Source organism: Biomphalaria glabrata, chromosome 12, assembly GCF_947242115.1.
Source record: "Biomphalaria glabrata chromosome 12, xgBioGlab47.1, whole genome shotgun sequence".
In the NCBI taxonomy this organism is placed as follows: Eukaryota; Metazoa; Mollusca; class Gastropoda; family Planorbidae; genus Biomphalaria; species Biomphalaria glabrata.
In genome coordinates this window covers 34,400,367-34,419,144 of record NC_074722.1, presented here as the reverse complement: position 1 = coordinate 34,419,144, position 18,778 = coordinate 34,400,367, and the positions used below count along the sequence as shown (strand labels likewise).

Below are 18,778 nucleotides of genomic sequence, written 5' to 3'. Positions count from 1 at the left end.
ACTCTGCAGTGGTGCCAAAACGAATGAGATCACCCATTCTACAACCACCCGATAGTTTAGCCGTAAATCAAGCCGTTTTATCGTATTCTCCATTTAGTACCGTGTACATGATAACTATTTCTTAGAACTCTTGTGTTTTAGTGTGTGTCGGAGATTTAATCTATTGTGATTATCGGAATAACTGTAATAGCTAATATCTTGTGTTGGTAACTAATGTACTCATTTTAAGGTCAGCACGCTGTAATGTACTAGTTTAGAGAGTAGGTTAGTTTTGTTAGTTAAATATATTGTGTCTAGTTTTAGCGACGGTAAAAGTAATGACGTAGTAAGACAGACTACTGACGTAGTAGACTTAGGTGAACAAGAGACCAACGTTATGTTAGAAGTAGGCTGTGTTTTGAATTGTAGTTGAATAGTAATTAGATATAGCGACGTTTTAGGAAGACTGGACGGATTTCCCAATGGTTAATAAAGTATCATTTTATAGAACTGAATGTTGTTATCAACTATAGTCAACTTGTAATGTTCTGTGGCTACTGTTAAGTAATAATTGATACATAGTCGAAGTCAGATTAGATTAGCCCACAACAACAGTTAAGTACTGCCGAATGAGGATGAAGAGAAGGTCTAGTTGATGAAGACAGACACGGAACAGAACTGGCCGATATTTTCATCTCACCAAGTTATAGGATAGACAACGGGAATATCAATTTCCAGCCAAGACCCAACACACAGCGAGACAAGAAAGCAAAAGGTTAGCCGAGAATCAAAGGTGGTGCCATGCCAGACACACTACTTATTTTAAAAAAAAAACAGATATGAAATTAGGAAAGCTATTTTGGCTAGGCGGACACTTCCTGGGACTCTTTGATTTATATCCTTGTTAAAACAGAAGATTGGATGGTTAGAATGAAACTTGAGAAAAGAGAAGGCGGTAGGTCCTTGTCCTGGCCACATGACCCCCATTTAAACGTGGGCCAAGAAACAGATGACCTTAACATCATCTGCTATAGATTATAAGGTCTGAAAACGGATCCCTGATATTACGAACCACGCGCCGCGGGAGTCTATTTAGAGGGATTAAATTCCTTTTTTTTTTAATATACAAGTAGGCATTCTTTTCTTTTTGTTATCTCTGAGATAAAGCGCACTGTGGGCACCCGCTCCAAAGACTAGACACACTCACTGTAACAGACCAGGGGAAGCGTGGGATAAAACCTTATTCCTCGTAGCGTAGTGATACATTTACTGGCAGTTCGCCATATCCCTAGGACTATTTCGTTTTTTTTTTTTTTGATTTACCAGAACATGTGCGTTCATGTTTTTTTGATCGATGAGGTCAGGAGTCACCCCACATGGACAGTGACGTCATACGAGGTGCTAACTACAGCAAAAAATAAAAAGAGAAAAGTTTACGACATTTTCAGGCTAAACTTTCTAGCAAGAGGTCATACGTAAATAATGGATCAACCTTTTACCTTTGACATTGTACTTCATTAGCTTTTTAAGTTTACTAAGTAACATATTAATGTTTTGCTATATTTAGGCGAGAAAGATTCTAATACCAGAACAAATTATCGATAGTCAATGTGACTTAGCAAGAGCGTTATTACATTATCTGTGTGACCAGTCGATTCTTGGGCAATGAGTTTAGGAACTAGGAAATCTTCTCAATCTACATTTAGAAATACGGAGTGTAAGTACAATGTAAAGTAGATAATAGTAATATCTTAAGAATAGTTTAATTTAATTTCTATAGTATTATTAACAAACATAATGTAGGCTCAGAGCGCTGTGATAACATACAAATACTGCAGGCTCAGGGCGTTGTGATAACATAACATACACATACTGTAGGCTCAGGGCGCTGTGATAACATAACATACAAATACAGTAGGCTCAGAGCGCTGTGATAACATACAAATACTGTAGGCTCAGGGCGCTGTGATAACATAAAAATACTGTAGGCTCAGGGCGCTGTGATAACATACAAATACTGTAGGCTCAGGGCGCTGTGATAACATACAAATACTGTAGACTCAGGGCGCTGTGATAACATACAAATACTGTAGGCTCAGGGCGCTGTGATAACATAACATACAAATACTGTAGGCACAGGGCGCTGGGATAACATAAAAATACTGTAGGCTCAGGGCGCTGTGATAACATAACATACACATACTGTAGGCTCAGGGCGCTGTGATAACATAATATACAAATACTGTAGGCTCAGGGCGCTGTGATAACATACAAATACTATAGGCTCAGGGCGCTGTGATAACATACAAATACTGTAGGCTCAGGGCGCTGTGATAACATACAAATACTGTAGGCTCAGGGCGCTGTGATAACATAACATACACATACTGTAGGCTCAGGGCGCTGTGATAACATAACATACACATACTGTAGGCTCAGGGCGCTGTGATAACATAACAAACAAATACTGTAGGCTCTGGGCGCTGTGATAACATACAAATACTGTAGGCTCAGGGCGCTGTGATAACATAAAAATACTGTAGGCTCAGGGCGCTGTGATAACATAACATACACATACTGTAGGCTCTGTGCGCTGTGATAACATAATATACAAATACTGTAGGCTCAGGGCGCTGTGATAACATACAAATACTGTAGGCTCAGGGCGCTGTGATAACATAAAAATACTGTAGGCTCAGGGCGCTGTGATAACATAACATACACATACTGTAGGCTCAGGGCGCTGTGATAACATAACATACAAATACTGTAGGCTCTGGGCGCTGTGATAACATACAAATACTGTAGGCTCAAGACACTGTGATAACATAAAAATACTGTAGGCTCAGGGCGCTGTGATAACATAACATACACATACTGTAGGCTCAGGGCGCTGTGATAACATAATATACAAATACTGTAGGCTCTGGGCGCTGTGATAACATACAAATACTGTAGGCTCAAGGCACTGTGATAACATAACAGACAATTGTAGACTCAGGACGCTGTGATAACATAACATACATGAGCACGAGGGGAAAATTGACAAATCGAACAGATCCTCATGTTTTTGAATGTAGTGAAGTATGTGGTTGGTCTGAGATCAACAGGGAGCCAGTTTCAAACCTTTCTTCTAAGCACTGAAAAAGCCAGTGAATCGTGTGTTTTTTTTTTTTTTTTTTTTTTTTTGGGGGGGGGGGGGGGGGGGGGACGTGGCTAGACTAGAAGCTTTGAGACAAGGCTCTCTGAGGCACTAGCGGATCTAGAACTTTTGAGTGGGTTAGGTTTAATTTGATTTATAGAAGCAATTATATCTGCACACACAATCATTACATTAACAATTAGATTCGGTGGTGAACACAATGAGCCCTTTTCATTTTGTTAACGCAGGTGTTCAAATAGTTGTCTAGTACAATTTACACAATTTACACGGCTTTCCAGTCTGCCTCTAACGCTTGTACAAACATAGTTGAGAAAGTCTTTTAGGGTGTCAATTCTAGAAATGTCACTGCTGTAATTTTAAAAAAATCATTGATACCGTTTCAGATTTGACTAGTATTAGTATAGATACTATAGAAGATAAACACATATGGATAATCTAGATAGATTTTACCTACTTTCTAGATACATTTTACCTACTTTAGGACCACGCTGTATTTTAGAATTTATCTTATTTTGGTTTTGACGTTCTGTTTCATTTTCAGTTGTTATTGATGTAGAGTACATTACAAAGGAAAATAAAGAACTTAAATACAGAGAAAAACAATGCAAGAAGAAAGAATATCACAAGGACTATTACATAGCTTTGGGAGATTTCAAGTTTCCATGGGAACAGTTCAGAAAAGAATACCAGCAAATTCGAGAGCTTCCTGACCTTTTCAAATGTATGTCTGATCTGACAGTCAACATCCGGACGAAGGTAGCTACTGGAAGCGGGCTCGTTCAGAAGATACGACGTCATACCCTTCAGCCTTGCCCGTGTCACAAATGTGGGGGGGAGGTGATCATGACCCACGCCGTGGTTACCGTGACCACGGTACTCCACGTGCTTGATGACGAAGTGGACGACGCCCAGCGACGGGGTTACGTTAGGGGCAAATGGGAGCCGAGCGCCACTAAGGCGGTCCTCTATTACGACAATGACAGCGATTACGTCGACAAACTCCCCACCCTAGACGGTTACCGGCTCCTGGAGACCGACAAGGAAATCAACATAGACAGTGACTGGTGCGCGATTGAATTCGCGACCCACGATTTGAAATTGGCGGGAAAACTAGAAGCCATTTTAGACACATACATGGACTTGCAGGGTAAAGTGTACAAAGCATTTAACAGCCTTAAAGTCCCAGACAATAAATTGGTCATCATAGGTCACCCACACGGAGGTCCCAAGAGAATGAGTATCGGGTCCTACGATCCTAGTAAAGTAGAGGTCCTCAAGGACGTGAGGAACTACCAACAGTGGTGCCGCTACAACTACAACATCCTCACCTGCAAGGGCAGCAGCGGCTCACCTTTGTTTATTTTTGGCCAACCACTGTGTGGGTTTGGTTACTGGTTCGGCCATCCACACAACCATTCAAAGGGAATGCCAGAAACGATGGAGGGTTACAGTTCTATCGGTGTTGAGCACGTCCAGTACAAAACAAATGATAAATAAACAAAGTAAGGTTACAGTTGTATTGGTGTTGAGCACGTCCAGTACAAAACAACTGATAAATAATCGAAGTAAGGTTACAATTGTATTGGTGTTGAGCACGCCCAGTACAAAATAACTGATAAATAATCGAAGTAAGGTTACAATTCTATTGGTGTTGAGCACGCCCAGTACAAAACAACTGATAAATAATCGAAGTAAGGTTACAATTGTATTGGTGTTGAACCCGTCCAGTACAAAACAACTGATAAATAATCGAAGTAAGGTTACAATTGTATTGGTGTTGAACCCGTCCAGTACAAAACAACTGATAAATAAATGAAAGTCACATATGCGTCTCTCAGTTAGTGTGTGTGTACTTTAAGCAACGTGTCTCTCTCTTACGTCACTTGTCTGTGGCAAAGTTTATCTGCTCATCAGTTCTCAGATGTTCATATATGGCGGAAAACCTATAAATAGCCATCTTTTCGGTGTATCCGGTGTATAAAACAATGGAAGTGTTGGTAGACTATGTCTTGAATAAGATACATTATTTTATTTTTTTTGTGTGTGCACATGTCAGTATTGCAGAGTAAAATTTTGTAAGCTCTTCTGTTTTGGCACTTCTTCTTAGTTGGCAAGTTTGGAGCTCAATACAGGGTCCTTGACAGTGTTTTGTTTATCGTGAACGTCTAAAAACATTTTTAAAAAATTGTCATAATTTAGTTTGCATCTTTTTTTAAACGACACATTTGTTATTCTGACAAAACCAAACATTGTTGTAAATACTTTGTATGCGAGTTAGGATGATTTGACAGGTTTATAAATATATGTTTTTAGCTGTTTATTTATTATACAGACATGTTGTTTTTTTAGCTGTTTATTTATTATAAAGACAAGTTGTTTTTTTAGCTGTTTATTTATTATAAAGACAAGTTGTTTTTTTAGCTGTTTATTTATTATAAAGACATGTTGTTTTTTTAGCTGTTTATTTATTATAAAGACATGTTGTTTTTTTAGCTGTTTATTTATTATAAAGACATGTTGTTTTTTTAGCTGTTTATTTATTATAAAGACAAGTTGTTTTTTTAGCTGTTTATTTATTATAAAGACAAGTTGTTTTTTTAGCTGTTTATTTTTTATAAAGACCTGTTGTTGTTTTTTTTTTAATGTTTCTTTATGACATATTCTATAACGTTATTAGAACAATTATTTCAATGCATTAAAACAACTTATAAGAAAAAGAAAATTTAATTTAGCAACTGTTTGTTCCAACGTATAATAAAAGTTCTCGGTGTATATATAACAAATAGACTCCAATGCGGAAAATGGCTTTGTCTGTATCAGCTAGGGCAAATTATAAAGGTCGTAACTGGTACTGTTTAATCACGTGAACCGCTGTTTTAATCCTTAAATTTCGGACTCATAGATATAAATGACAATGTCTTCGCGTCCGATGATTATGGGTGGGTCTTACAGACGTTACTTCAAAAATGAATATGATTAGGTCCTACGCGTCATGCATCTAATCATGCATGTTAACCAATGACTTAATTTCTGCCAAGTCACTGGTTTTCCTGGCTAGCTCAGGCAACCCATTCCACGCTCTAATAGCACTAGGGAAGAAGGAGCACTTATACAAATTTGTCCTAGCATATGGAACGAGGAATGCGACTTTATCTTTGTGTCTTTCTGAGTATTTTATTAGGCTCTATATTTGAAGATTATGGTTCCGCAATTTGCCGGTAGCATATACTATTTATTTAACAATAACATCACATATAATTTTTAACTTCAACGACAGAAAGGGAAAGGTAGATGACAAGAGAAGGTAAGGTAGATGACAAGAGAAGGTAAGGTAGATGACAAGAGAAGGTAAGATAGATGACAAGAGAAGGTAAGATAGATGACAAGAGAAGGTAAGGTAGATGACAAGAGAAGGTAAGATAGATGACAAGAGAAGGTAAAGTAGAAGACAAGAGAAGGTAAGATAGATGACAAGAGAAGGTAAGATAGATGACAAGAGAAGGTAAGATAGATGACAAGAGAAGGTAAGGTAGAAGACAAGAGAAGGTAAGATAGATGACAAGAGAAGGTAAGGTAGAAGACAAGAGAAGGTAAGATAGATGACAAAAGAAGGTAAGGTAGATGACAAGAGAAGGTAAGTTAGATGACAAGAGAAGGTAAGGTAGATGACAAGAGAAGGTAATGTAGATGACAAGAGAAAGTAAGATAGATGACAAGAGAAGGTAATGTAGATGACAAGAGAAGGTAAGGTAGATGACAAGAGAAGGTAAGGTAGAAGACAAGAGAAGGTAAGGTAGATGACAAGAGAAGGTAAGTTAGATGACAAGAGAAGGTAAGGTAGATGACAAGAGAAGGTAATGTAGATGACAAGAGAAAGTAAGATAGATGACAAGAGAAGGTAATGTAGATGACAAGAGAAGGTAAGGTAGATGACAAGAGAAGGTAAGGTAGATGACAAGAGAAGGTAAGATAGATGACAAGAGAAGGTAAGGTAGAAGACAAGAGAAGGTAAGATAGATGACAAGAGAAGGTGAGTACAGTACAAAGGACTAGTTAAACAGTCTACGTCACGGTCCTTACAAATGACATGAATAAAAGAAAACAGTAGTGGCCTTAATAAAGTTTAAATCAGAAATGTATGTGTGCACATGTATGCACTACGCAAGACAGCAGGGTTTCTGTCCAGGGCTTTTTTTGCAAGAGAGGATTTGAGCCTCTCAAGCCCTTGCTCAAATGCAGTTTGATAAATGATGAAATCAGAAATAATAGTATATGAAGAGTACGAGTGAGGCTGTTTGTTTTTTCATTTTTACCTTTTAATTTCAGACACATGTAGAATTGAAAAAAAGAAATTCGTTAGTTTTTTTGTTATATTTGTATTTTGGAGATCAGTTCTAGTACCCAAACATATTAGCTTATCTATCTTCAATGGGTCAAAAAGACTGGAACATTTGCTGCACAGGTATTTGGAAAGTGGATCTAACGATATTACTTATACATTTGTAAAAAGTAAAATATTCTTTTCAGACCTTGTGGTCTATAGGTCAGATGATGTAAAGGTCGTCTGTTTCCGAGGCATACGTATAACGAGGGCGTCTTGTGACCAAACGCCTTTACTTTTCCCAAACTAATGTCAGGTACCAAGCTTGGTGGACTCAGAGGCGCCAAAGATCCCGAAATTAAAATCTCAATCTTTACCAGGGTTCGAAGCCGGGACCCCCAGGTTCAGAAGCCAAGCGCTTTACCGCGCAGCCACCGCGCCTCCCATAAAAATGTGTAAGGCAATGTATTTTTGAGGGGAAAAAATAATTACCCGATTAGCCACAAAGTGAAATATCCATTTAGACATTTATAATTTTTCAAAATGTAATTATCTTAATATTAAATTTGGTAACTTTAAAAAAAAGAAAAACGTCCTCAGCAGAAATGACTGCCCTCTATTCAAATGTCTATCTGCTTTCCAGTAAATACATAAATAGAACGGTCACGTGGCATTTTTCGCACAGTCGCATGTAGAAGTTACAGTCAACACGTCCTCATAAAATCATTTGATGGATAGGATAGCTGCCTGGTCGTACGGTTTGTGAGCTGGGAGCTGGACTGTCGTTCGGACTTATGGGATGTACCAGGGTTCAAACCCTGCCTGCTCCCATTCCCCGTCGTCGTGCGGGAGGTTTGGACAAGGAAGTAAATTATCTTCAACTCTAAAGGAACATCCACAACATGTAAAACATTTTACAAACATTTTTACCATAGCAGAACGTAACTGTGAAAGACTCATTGGAATAATGGAGAATAGCTATAGATATACATGATATATTTATAGATATATATATAGATATATATATAGATATAGATATAGATATAGATAGATAGATAGATAGATAGATAGATAGATAGACATCTGACATCTCTCATAAACATCACATATATCTCTCCTAAACGTCACACATCTCCTGAACAAAAATCACAGACATCTCTTTTAAACATCACAAAAATCACAAAAATCTTTTACACATCACAAACCTCACTTAAAAACATCTCATTTACAGATCACATGCATCTCATATACATCACAAACATCACTTATACACATCACAAACAGCTTCCCAAAGTGTCAGACACTCTCTCTACCATCTATCCTAAAGCTTCACAATTGCTGACCGACACCCCTCCATTAGAAGTAGAAGCATTAAGAAATAAAGGTCAGTGCAATGTACAATATTAAATTTATTGTAAAGCAATTGAAATTATGTGCGCATTTAAACAATTGTTATCTCAAGGAAGTCAACTCAAATGAGAACAAGATGAGCTTGGTGTCCATATACATGGAAAATGTTGAAAATAATTTCTTGCCAACTACAAAACACAAACAGCAATTGTCAAGTCTTTGACCCATTCCTTCGAAGTCAAGTTCTAGGATTCGATGTCCCTCCTGCCAACCAACGCCTCAGCTACTTTCACCGCACCCAACCAAGTCAAGTTCTAGGATTCGATGTTCCTCCTGATTCAACGCTTCATGTACTTTCACCAAACCCCACCATCAAGACGGTTCCATTGTTAATCCACGTCCACGGCGACATGACACACATGACATAGACATTTCTATCCTCTTATTTCAGAACGCCAGACTATGATTCCCTTCCATTCGTTTCGGGAGGACGGAAGCGTCTTTCCCTCTAAACAGCATGTTCTATTCTCGTGTTGAACAGTGCGCAGCATCGTGCGGGGTGGCAGTGCGCAGGATAGAGTTGCAATAATATCATTTAAAAAAATCGTATCACTTTTCTTTTGTAACATTACATCTTATTTCCAAAACCCCCAAATAAAGAGCAACTACAGAGACTAGACGACATGATCGACTCCAACAGAACTGTAACTGTGTAATGTTTCCTCATCGTATGTGGAATGATTGTGGGGGTGGCCAAACCAGTAGCCGAAACCTGCAATAGGCTGACCAGCGATAAATATTGGAGCCCCACTGCTGCCATTACAAGTAGCTGCTTGGTAGTAATAGCGACACCAGTCTTGATTGTCACTGACAGTTTTCAGGCTTTCTTTTGGAAGAGTTATTCTTCCTATGCTGACTTTTTTAGGTCCACCGTGTGGATGGCTGATGATAACGACGAATTTGTCCCCGCCAAGGGCGACGTTTTTATATAAAGTGTACAGCCTTTTCTGAATGTCTTTATAGATCTGTAAATAGTTTTTAACTTTTTGAATAAGTTTCTCATTATGGCTAGCACACTGAAAGCAAGACCAGTCCAATTCTTCATCATCCTCCTTATCATTCTGAACGACGTGAAATCCAAGAGCTCTTCTTACTTTCTTGTGCTGCTCTTCTTTCTCTTTCTAGAGCTGGTGTTGCCGTGCTCGAAAAAGAAATCCACAGCTGCGTTCACGGCTTCAGTGTCAGTGCCGACGATATGGTTGACGGTGGCAACGGTGAACTCCCCCCCAGCTGTGCAGACGTTTGCGGTAGAATTTGCAGCTCTTCACTGGGCATAGCTCCCCACTTTTGTGGACCACTTTCATCACGATGCCGGTGCCGTCTCTGGTCTTACCCTTGTCGGGGAGGTCTACGCTGATTTTGACAGCTTCTGCATGTGAAGTAGAAATATTGGCAGACAGGGCTGTCGTTCAAGGAGTATGTCTGAGATTCTCTCAAGTTCTGCCACAGAGAAATATCTCTTATGATGGTTTGTATCGTCTTCGTTTTTCTCACATTTGTTGTAGCTGTCTAAATAGGTCTCATGAATATTTCTTTCTTGAATTTCTATTCTACCTAAAATAAATCATACATTTTTTAGATAAAATCATGAATACATTTAATCATACAATATTTAATATACACATTCTCAAACTGGCGATACCAACGTTGATTTGACCCATCAAATTAAATTATTTATTCATTTTATAAAACTTTAATTTGTGTTCTATAAAATAGCATAAATTCTTCTATAATGTTAAACCTAATCTAACATGTCTCTATTACATAAAAACTTTATTGAAGTTTAATCATTACAGAGAAGTGAAACACAAACGAGCCAAATGAATCATTCCACTGGAACGTAGAAAATAATTACGGAGGGAAAGGGTTAATATAAAACAGATTTTTTAATTATCTGAAAGACAAATTCTTTCACTGTACTAATGATGTTATTGACTGACCTCATTTCGGTAATCGATATGTTATAGATCACAGACGTAAACAGTGAGGTACGTACTACGCTGTTTGAAATATGAGGCCCTCTACAAAGTCCAGATATTATCTTATCTTATTTTACCTTATTACAGACGTTACTTCAAAAGAGAAGATAATTACGTCCTACGCGTATCCCGGTGTCAATCTAGTCTTAAGTGTTAATCGGTGATCCTAAAAATCGCTAGGTTGATGGTTTTCGTGTCTGATTCAGGCAACCCATTCCATGCTTTAATAACACTAGAGAGGAAAGAGTTTTGTTGAATATACACTTGCATATGTAATAAGTAATATGTCCTTATCTTTGTGTCTTTCTGAGTATTTTATTAGATTTGTATATTTTTTTTTTATTTATTAGTATTTAAATTAAGGGAATGAGATACTAGGTGTCAGTGATAAATATTTCTTCGTTGATCCGGCCTTGGAATAAAATCATACAGGACATAGTTGTTAAACCTTCCAAGGTTCCATGCTTAAAATAAATTGCGCCTGTATCTCGAAGTTGTTTATGGAAAAATCAAAACTCAACAAGTTGATCGCAAACCCTTTGGGGCATTAGCCTTTACATTTTTTGTCCAATCTTGTTTTGTTTCTAAATCGGGAATTCCATTTTTGTATTTTGTATCCTATTAATAGTTCCACGTTCAATTTACTTTTTATTTTTCTATCCTGAAGGGTTTCTTAGTTTAGTGTTTTTACTAATGGTGTTACTCTAATCACTCTAATCAAATTGTATATTCGCTTCTTATAGTGTGTAGTCTCTGAATGAACTCTTTATGTTGTGTCTGTTGTATTTATGTGAATGTTTCTGTTGTGTTGTCTTGATATGAGAAAAGAGTCCTTGTAATCACAACAAATTTCCATACGGTTCAATAGAGCAATCTTAGTCTTTGTCTTATATAATGTCACTGCTCTTTTTTGTATTTGTTCTAGTTTCTTTGTGTTTTCTAGAGTTGAGAGATCCCAAACAGAGGATACATATTATATCTTTACACAATTATTCATTGGTGAAAACAATTCATGAATCAATTTAAAAAAAAAAATGGTAAATAGTTATTTCGTTTGATATCAAAAAGGGAAATGAATTGTACATTATTGAGAGATGTTGAAAAGGGAGAGTTATTTCCACCTAGATAAGCTTCTTTTTTAAAGTATTTTTATCCCCATTATTGTTCTGGAAGTAGACCTACAGTGAAGAGAAGCGTGTACTTTTATGTATTTGTTTTTTCACTGTAACCAGCCTAACCTTGACCCGTGAAGACAAACACATTGATTTTATTTTTGCCGGCCTCAAAACCAGCTATAGTACGCCATGTGATCCAGTGGGAGGATTTGTTTCTGTGTCAGAATGGCTGGATTTAAAACCTGTTTTGTCTGTAGCAGACACAGAGACTAAATCTATTTCGAACATTGAGCTAGCAGTTTGGTTCTAGATCTAGTTATTTCCTAAGTGTTGTTTGAGATACAGGCAGATTTTTTTCAAATCAAACTCTTATCATTGGTTATGTAGGTCTATATGAAGGAGATAAAGGATTATGATCAGTATGTATTGTAAAAACAAATTAATGGACGTATGGCATTACTGACAATAAAGCCTGGCATGGAGGAACTCTTCTGTCAAGGTGGGTTGTTTTCATTTTCAAGTTATGATTATCTTCCATATATTAAGTCAGTGATGCCCACCCTTGTTTGACATGCGGGCCATTTTAATTTCCGACTCTCGTGTCGCGGGCCACATCAACGGAAAGATTTTTTTTTCAAGTGATAAAAATTGAGGCTTCATTTCTTTACTTGAAATGTGGGCAACACTGTGGCTAGACTTTCCACCGACCCTTTTTTTTCTTGCCTCTTTTTTTTTTTTGGTAAATATTCTCATGGATCCCCCAATGTCTGGAGGCGCAATGGCTGAGCAGTAAAACGCTTGGCTTCCGAACCGGGGGTCCTGGTTTCGAATCCTGGTGAAGACTAGAGTTTTTAATTTCGAGATCTTTGGGCGCCTCTGACTCCGCCCAGCTCTAATCTACCTGGCATTAGTTGGGTAAAAGAGAAGGCGGTTGGTCGTTGTGCTGGCCACATGACACCCTCGTTGAACTTAGGTTTGCAAAGAAAGAAAGGGGGACGGGATTTTCAACACTTTGTGTCGGCGAGCCGAATGGAACCACGTTTTGGACCGGATCTGGCCCGCTGGACGTACTTTCAGCATTGATGTATCAAATGTGCAGTTTAGCGGATACGTAGGCTATATAAAAAAATACAAAAAGTATGTGTGGTATAGGCTCATTACATTAGTTCTCATCTTTTTGTTTTCTTAGTTTAACAATTTAATAGCCAACATTTCTCTGTGTCTGTTTCTAGAAGAGAAACCGGAAGTCTTGAGATTTATCTCACTTCGAGGCTCACTTGGACTACCTCATAGTTCCAGCTAGTTTACGAGTTCCACTTCCCTGTACATAAAAAGTTCCCTTACAATTTCCACTTCCCTGTACACAATTAGTTCCCTTACAATTTCCACTTCCCTGTACACAATCAGTTCCCTTACAATTTCCAGTACACACTCAGTTCCCTTACAATTTCCACTTCCCTGTACACACTCAGTTCCCTTACAATTTCCACTTCCCTGTACACACTCAGTTCCCTTACAATTTCCACTTCCCTGTACACACTCAGTTCCCTTACAATTTCCACTTCCCTGTACACACTCAGTTCCCTTACAATTTCCACTTCCCTGTACACACTCAGTTCCCTTACAATTTCCACTTCCCTGTACACACTCAGTTCCCTTACAATTCCCATTTCCCTGTACACACTCAGTTCCCTTACAATTTCCACTTCCCTGTACACACTCAGTTCCCTTACAATTCCCATTTCCCTGTACACAATCAGTTCCCTTTCTTAAAGGCACATTCCTCGTCCCATATGCTAGGACAAATTTGTACAAATACTCCTTCTTTCCTAGTGCTATTAGAGCATGGAATGGGTTGCCTGAGCTAGCCAGGAAAACCAGTGACTTGGCAGAATTTAAGTCCTTGGTTAATATGCATGACTAAATGCATGACGCGTAGGACGTAAGCATCTTCTTTTTTGAAGTAACTTATGTATTATATAAGATAAGATAAGATAATACGTCATTATGTCCTGACTATTTGTTGGGCCATTGTTTGGGTGACACAGATTAAACCCCACCCCCCTAACACAACGCTATAACTCTACCTTACAGACATGAAACTTGTCGGCCGGGTTCTCTTGATAGTTATGCACAGGGTCAAAGTTCGGCCGGGGACAAAAAAAAGTCTGTTAGTCCTAAAGTGTAGGTCTAGTTTTAAAAGATTTATTTTTATTTAATGAATGCTATAGTTTTCCACGTGTGTTATTAATAGATTAAATTGATTAATGATCTTGTTATTATGATTAAATCCAAATTATAATTTCAAAGTAACTAAACGCGGATCTAAATTTGGGGTTTGGTATTTGCGATCCGGTCCATTGACTTTGTGTTCTATAGTAACGTATTGAATTAAAGTGTCGTATATAATCTTTCTAATAATCCTGCGAGAGAATTCAGGTCTGGTTCATATGTTCATACCATTTATCAATTTTGTTCTTTCCTTCTCTTTGCCTGTAATCTGCCAGTGTACTCGTTAGGAATATATATATGTATCTGAAAAGCCGCAGATCTTAGAGAGGAAGTGGAGATGGATTGGTCACACCCTTATCAAAGATACCAGCAACAGAGCTAGGCAGGCCTTAGAGTGGAACCCCCAGGGAACAAGACGCAGAGGAAGACCAAAAAGAACATGGCGACGCAGTGTACTTGAAGAAGCAGAGAAGACCGGGAAGAGCTGGGACACCATCAAAAAGCTAGCAAGAGACCGTGGAGAGTGGCATGTTTTTGTCGAGGCCCTATGTTCCATGAGGAACTAGCAAGAGACCGTGGAGCGTGGCGTGTTTATTGCTGAGGCCCTATGTTCCATGAGGAACTAGCAAGAGACCGTGGAGCGTGGCGTGTTTATTGCTGAGGCCCTATGTTCCATGAGGAACTCAAAGGAGTGATGATGATGAAAAGCCGCCTGATTTAGACAAGGGCCCGTATCGTATCATCTGTTAGACCTTATTGCATATTTACTATTTAAATTCCCCTTTAAACGTTTCGAGCATTACTTTAAAACCTATGTTATTCGATAGTTATATAAAGTAAACCTTTTGTTTTTTTAGATCGGATGTATTGAAGTTTTTAATTGTAATGTTTTCTTTATTATTCTCAGCATTAACCCAAGAATATATTTCTAACAAGAAGGCACCCAATCCATCTGATACACAATGTCTCAATGAGTCCAATCACAATCAGTTCATCCATTTGGACCAGCTAGCTCTTGGGGGATTACCGGAAAAGTTTCGAGACAAAGATATCTTAGAATTGATCAGAGTCTTGTCAGAACTCACAGTCCATATTACGTACAGCTTTAAAATGGATGACAATACACTTCGCTATTGCCATGGAAGTGGCTTTATTCAAAGACTCCGAAAGGAAACATTTACCTTGTGCCCCTGCCGAGAATGTGGACAGAAAAATGTGATACAGAGGTCCAAAGAATGGTACAAGCTGACCATCACAACAGCCAGCCCGGTGTTCAAACACTACAATTCCAAAACTAACACTGATGCGAGAGCAGGTTTATTTTACGACAATGAGTCTAGTCCGGTGAGTAAAGTTGACATTCAAAGTTTTGAAGCTGAGGATTTAAATGGCGACGACAATGACTGGGGAGTTTGTTTTGGTGTCACGCACGACCAAGCATTGGCTACAAGGCTAACAGATTCTATCATTTCTTACGAGAAACTTCAGGGGCAAGTTTATCGACAGTATAAAAACCAGGAGTGTACAAACGACAAACTGGTGGTCGTTGTTGGTCATCCTCATGGTGGCCCTAAGGTCGTGACCATTGGCCAGCGTCATCAAAGAATTCCCGTCAAATCAATAAAAAACGGACAACTCTTGTGTCGCTACGCTTACGACGCTGTGACCTGTCCAGGGAGCAGTGGATCGCCAGTTTACATACTTGGTCAACCAATCAGTGGCTTTGGTTACTGGTTTGGTCATCCACACAACCATGTCAAGGGAATCGTGTCGAACCGCTCGGAAGAATCCAACGAATCTGAAGCGAATGTTAGTTTCAGCACAACTGGAATGGAATGTGTGGACTAACTTATGTTTGATACCCAGTACCACATTTGCTTTTAATCAGTATGTGTACATGTACTACTGTAGTGTATTCTATATACCAATGTCCCTGTAGTTTATGAGGATTAGGACAGACAGGTATCTTGTGAACAGCTTTTATATAACGTCATTTCATGCTTATAAAATGCTCAGAGCATTATGGTCTTAGCTTTTACAATAAACAAATGAAAGGAGGGTGGGTGTCTGGGAGAAGGTTTTCTTGATGTAATCACAATTCTGCTCGTTTGATAGGTAGACAAGCCCCTTTGATAGGTAGACAAGCCCCTTTGATAGGTAGCTAAGCCCCTTTGATAGGTAGCTAAGCCCCTTTATTAGCTAGCTAAGTCCCTATAATAGGTAGCTAAGCCCCTTTGATAGGTAGACAAGCCCCCTTGATAGGTAGACAAGTCCCTTTGATAGGTAGCTAAGCCCCTTTCATAGGTAGCTAAGCCCCTTTGATAGGTAGCTAAGCCCCTTTATTAGCTAGCTAAGTCCCTATAATAGGTAGCTAAGTCCCTTTGATAGGTAGCTAAGCCCCTTTATTAGCTAGCTAAGTCCCTATAATAGGTAGCTAAGCCCCTTTGATGGGTAGCTAAGCCCCTTTGATAGGTAGCTAAGCCCCTTTATTAGCTAGCTAAGTCCCTATAATAGGTAGCTAAGCCCCTTTGATAGGTAGACAAGCCCCCTTGATAGGTAGACAAGTCCCTTTGATAGGTAGCTAAGCCCCTTTCATAGGTAGCTAAGCCCCTTTGATAGGTAGCTAAGCCCCTTTATTAGCTAGCTAAGTCCCTATAATAGGTAGCTAAGTCCCTTTGATAGGTAGCTAAGCCCCTTTATTAGCTAGCTAAGTCCCTATAATAGGTAGCTAAGCCCCTTTGATGGGTAGCTAAGCCCCTTTGATAGGTAGCTAAGCCCCTTTATTAGCTAGCTAAGTCCCTATAATAGGTAGCTAAGCCCCTTTGATAGGTAGCTAAGCCCCTTTGATAGGTAGCTAAGCCCCTTTATTAGCTAGCTAAGTCCCTATAATAGGTAGCTAAGCCCCTTTCATAGGTAGCTAAGCCCCTTTGATAGGTAGCTAAGCCCCTTTATTAGCTAGATAAGTCCCTATAATAGGTAGCTAAGCCCCTTTGATAGGTAGCTAAGCCCCCCTGATATTTAACCAAGCGGTTTAGCCTCTTGGCCATATATCCCACAAATTTCAAATATACAAATAAGAATAACACCAGACTGCTCATCGAACTAACACCAAGTGTAGTTAGTAAGCTCTGGTGCACGCTGGTAGGCCAAGCGTAGCGTAGGCGTAGTCTTAAAGCAATAGTACGAAGATATGCATGGCGATACGTTGGAAGTCAGTGGCATGGGAAAACTGCTCCACTTTAAGTTTTGAATTGGGGCACAGTGCGAGGGGGGGGGAGAAACGTCACCAAAACTCATTGTGAGAGTCTCTGCTTTGTAAAAAGTGTCAAAATTAAACACTGAAGTTTGAAAAACTACAACTTATTTTGTGTTTATTTCATTTCAAAACGTACACAACTACTAAGTTTTATCTCAACTCACTCTGTCTTTCTGTCCGTCTGTCTAGTGCAGGGGTCGGCAACATTTTCAGTCCAAAGAGCCGCATGTGGCTCGCGAACCGCAGTTTGCCGACCCCGGGTCTAGTGCATATCTTGTACATGTATTTTCTCCCACTTCCCAGTCTCGGATGAAGTATAAACTTGCGCAATTATTAAATATCAAAGACAATACACGAATGAATCGAAAAAAAATTATCCAATTAGTTTCAATTATTAAGTAATAACTATTAAAGTTTGTTTTATATAGAAAAGGGTTGAAATGTCCGCAACTATTGTGCGGTTCTTTCCCTAATATAAGCACAAAATACTAATTTAAGTTATCCAGCTTTTCTGTTAGTAGCTCTGCATATTATAAGTATGGAAGAAGTGTCAGAAGTTCGCTCTTTAACATGGAGGATCTTGTGGACATTAGTTGGCAACAGGCTGCAAAGATTGCTGGCTGGGCCTGCCTTAGAAAACGGACTACCGTGTAACTGACCTGTGTTTGATTGACCTCTTTGTATTTACGCATCTTATCCTCTTCTATGAACACACGGTATGCTGTTGATAAACTATAGCATGCTTTGTGTGTCGTTCTTTATATCCTTCTGTATGTCCATCTGTATGTAATGCACAAATTGTAAGACAAATTTCCTTTCGGACAAAAAAAAAGATTATTATTATTATTATTATTATTATTACACCAAACTGTCTGGCAGTAATCTCATCACTGCAATAAACAGCTGGGCCGTCCCAGTGCTCCTTTACACGTTCGGTATGAGCAAATGGACTGACACCAACATTGACTGACTAACTAGAAAATTACTAACCAAATTCGATGGAGGACTTGGGGTGTCCTGTATGATTAAACTCCAAGGCCGGATCTACATAATGAAACACAAGCAATAGTTTAGGGCACCCCCCACCTTTTTTTTTTTTTTACATATTTGTCACTGACATACTGACATATAATATCTCTATCTTCCTATGGAAATACTAGTAAATAAAAATATATAAATAAATAAATACCTAACAAAATACTAAGAAAGACACAAAGACAAAGGTGTGTTTCGTATTCCATAAAACCTTTTTCACAGCAATCTCAAAAACAAGCAAAAAAAATATCAATTTTGTTTTACTTATTGATATTAGTTATTTCAATT

The 18,778-nt window shown here is 38.7% G+C and overlaps 2 protein-coding genes across 10 annotated transcripts; both read left to right on the top strand.

Annotated features, from left to right (window-relative positions):
• On the top strand, nt 1-5,112 carry LOC106068393 (uncharacterized). Of its 3 annotated transcripts, XM_056006628.1 has the most exons (4): nt 1-229; nt 1,306-1,447; nt 1,547-1,696; nt 3,684-5,112. In XM_056006628.1, exons 3-4 carry the CDS (start codon nt 1,645-1,647, stop codon nt 4,637-4,639), a joined length of 1,008 nt encoding a protein of 335 aa, XP_055862603.1. In that variant the 5' UTR covers nt 1-229; nt 1,306-1,447; nt 1,547-1,644; the 3' UTR covers nt 4,640-5,112. The 3 variants fall into 3 exon arrangements, with proteins under 3 accessions (XP_055862603.1, XP_055862601.1, XP_055862602.1); XM_056006626.1 differs by lacking the exon at nt 1,306-1,447; XM_056006627.1 differs by lacking the exons at nt 1-229; nt 1,306-1,447 and adding an exon at nt 288-754.
• Nucleotides 5,113-12,067: 6,955 nt separating this feature from the next.
• LOC106068391 (uncharacterized) lies at nt 12,068-18,564 on the top strand. Of its 7 annotated transcripts, none has more exons than XR_008774090.1 (3): nt 12,068-12,466; nt 15,107-16,440; nt 16,525-18,564. XR_008774090.1 is itself a non-coding variant. In XM_013227735.2 (2 exons), the coding sequence occupies exons 1-2, from the start codon at nt 12,418-12,420 to the stop codon at nt 16,045-16,047; spliced, it is 990 nt and encodes a 329-aa protein (XP_013083189.2). In that variant the 5' UTR covers nt 12,068-12,417; the 3' UTR covers nt 16,048-18,564. The 7 variants fall into 7 exon arrangements, 1 of the variants encoding a protein (XP_013083189.2); XR_008774089.1 differs by having other exon boundaries at nt 16,504-18,564; XR_008774086.1 differs by having other exon boundaries at nt 16,483-18,564.
• Nucleotides 18,565-18,778: the final 214 nt, after the last annotated feature.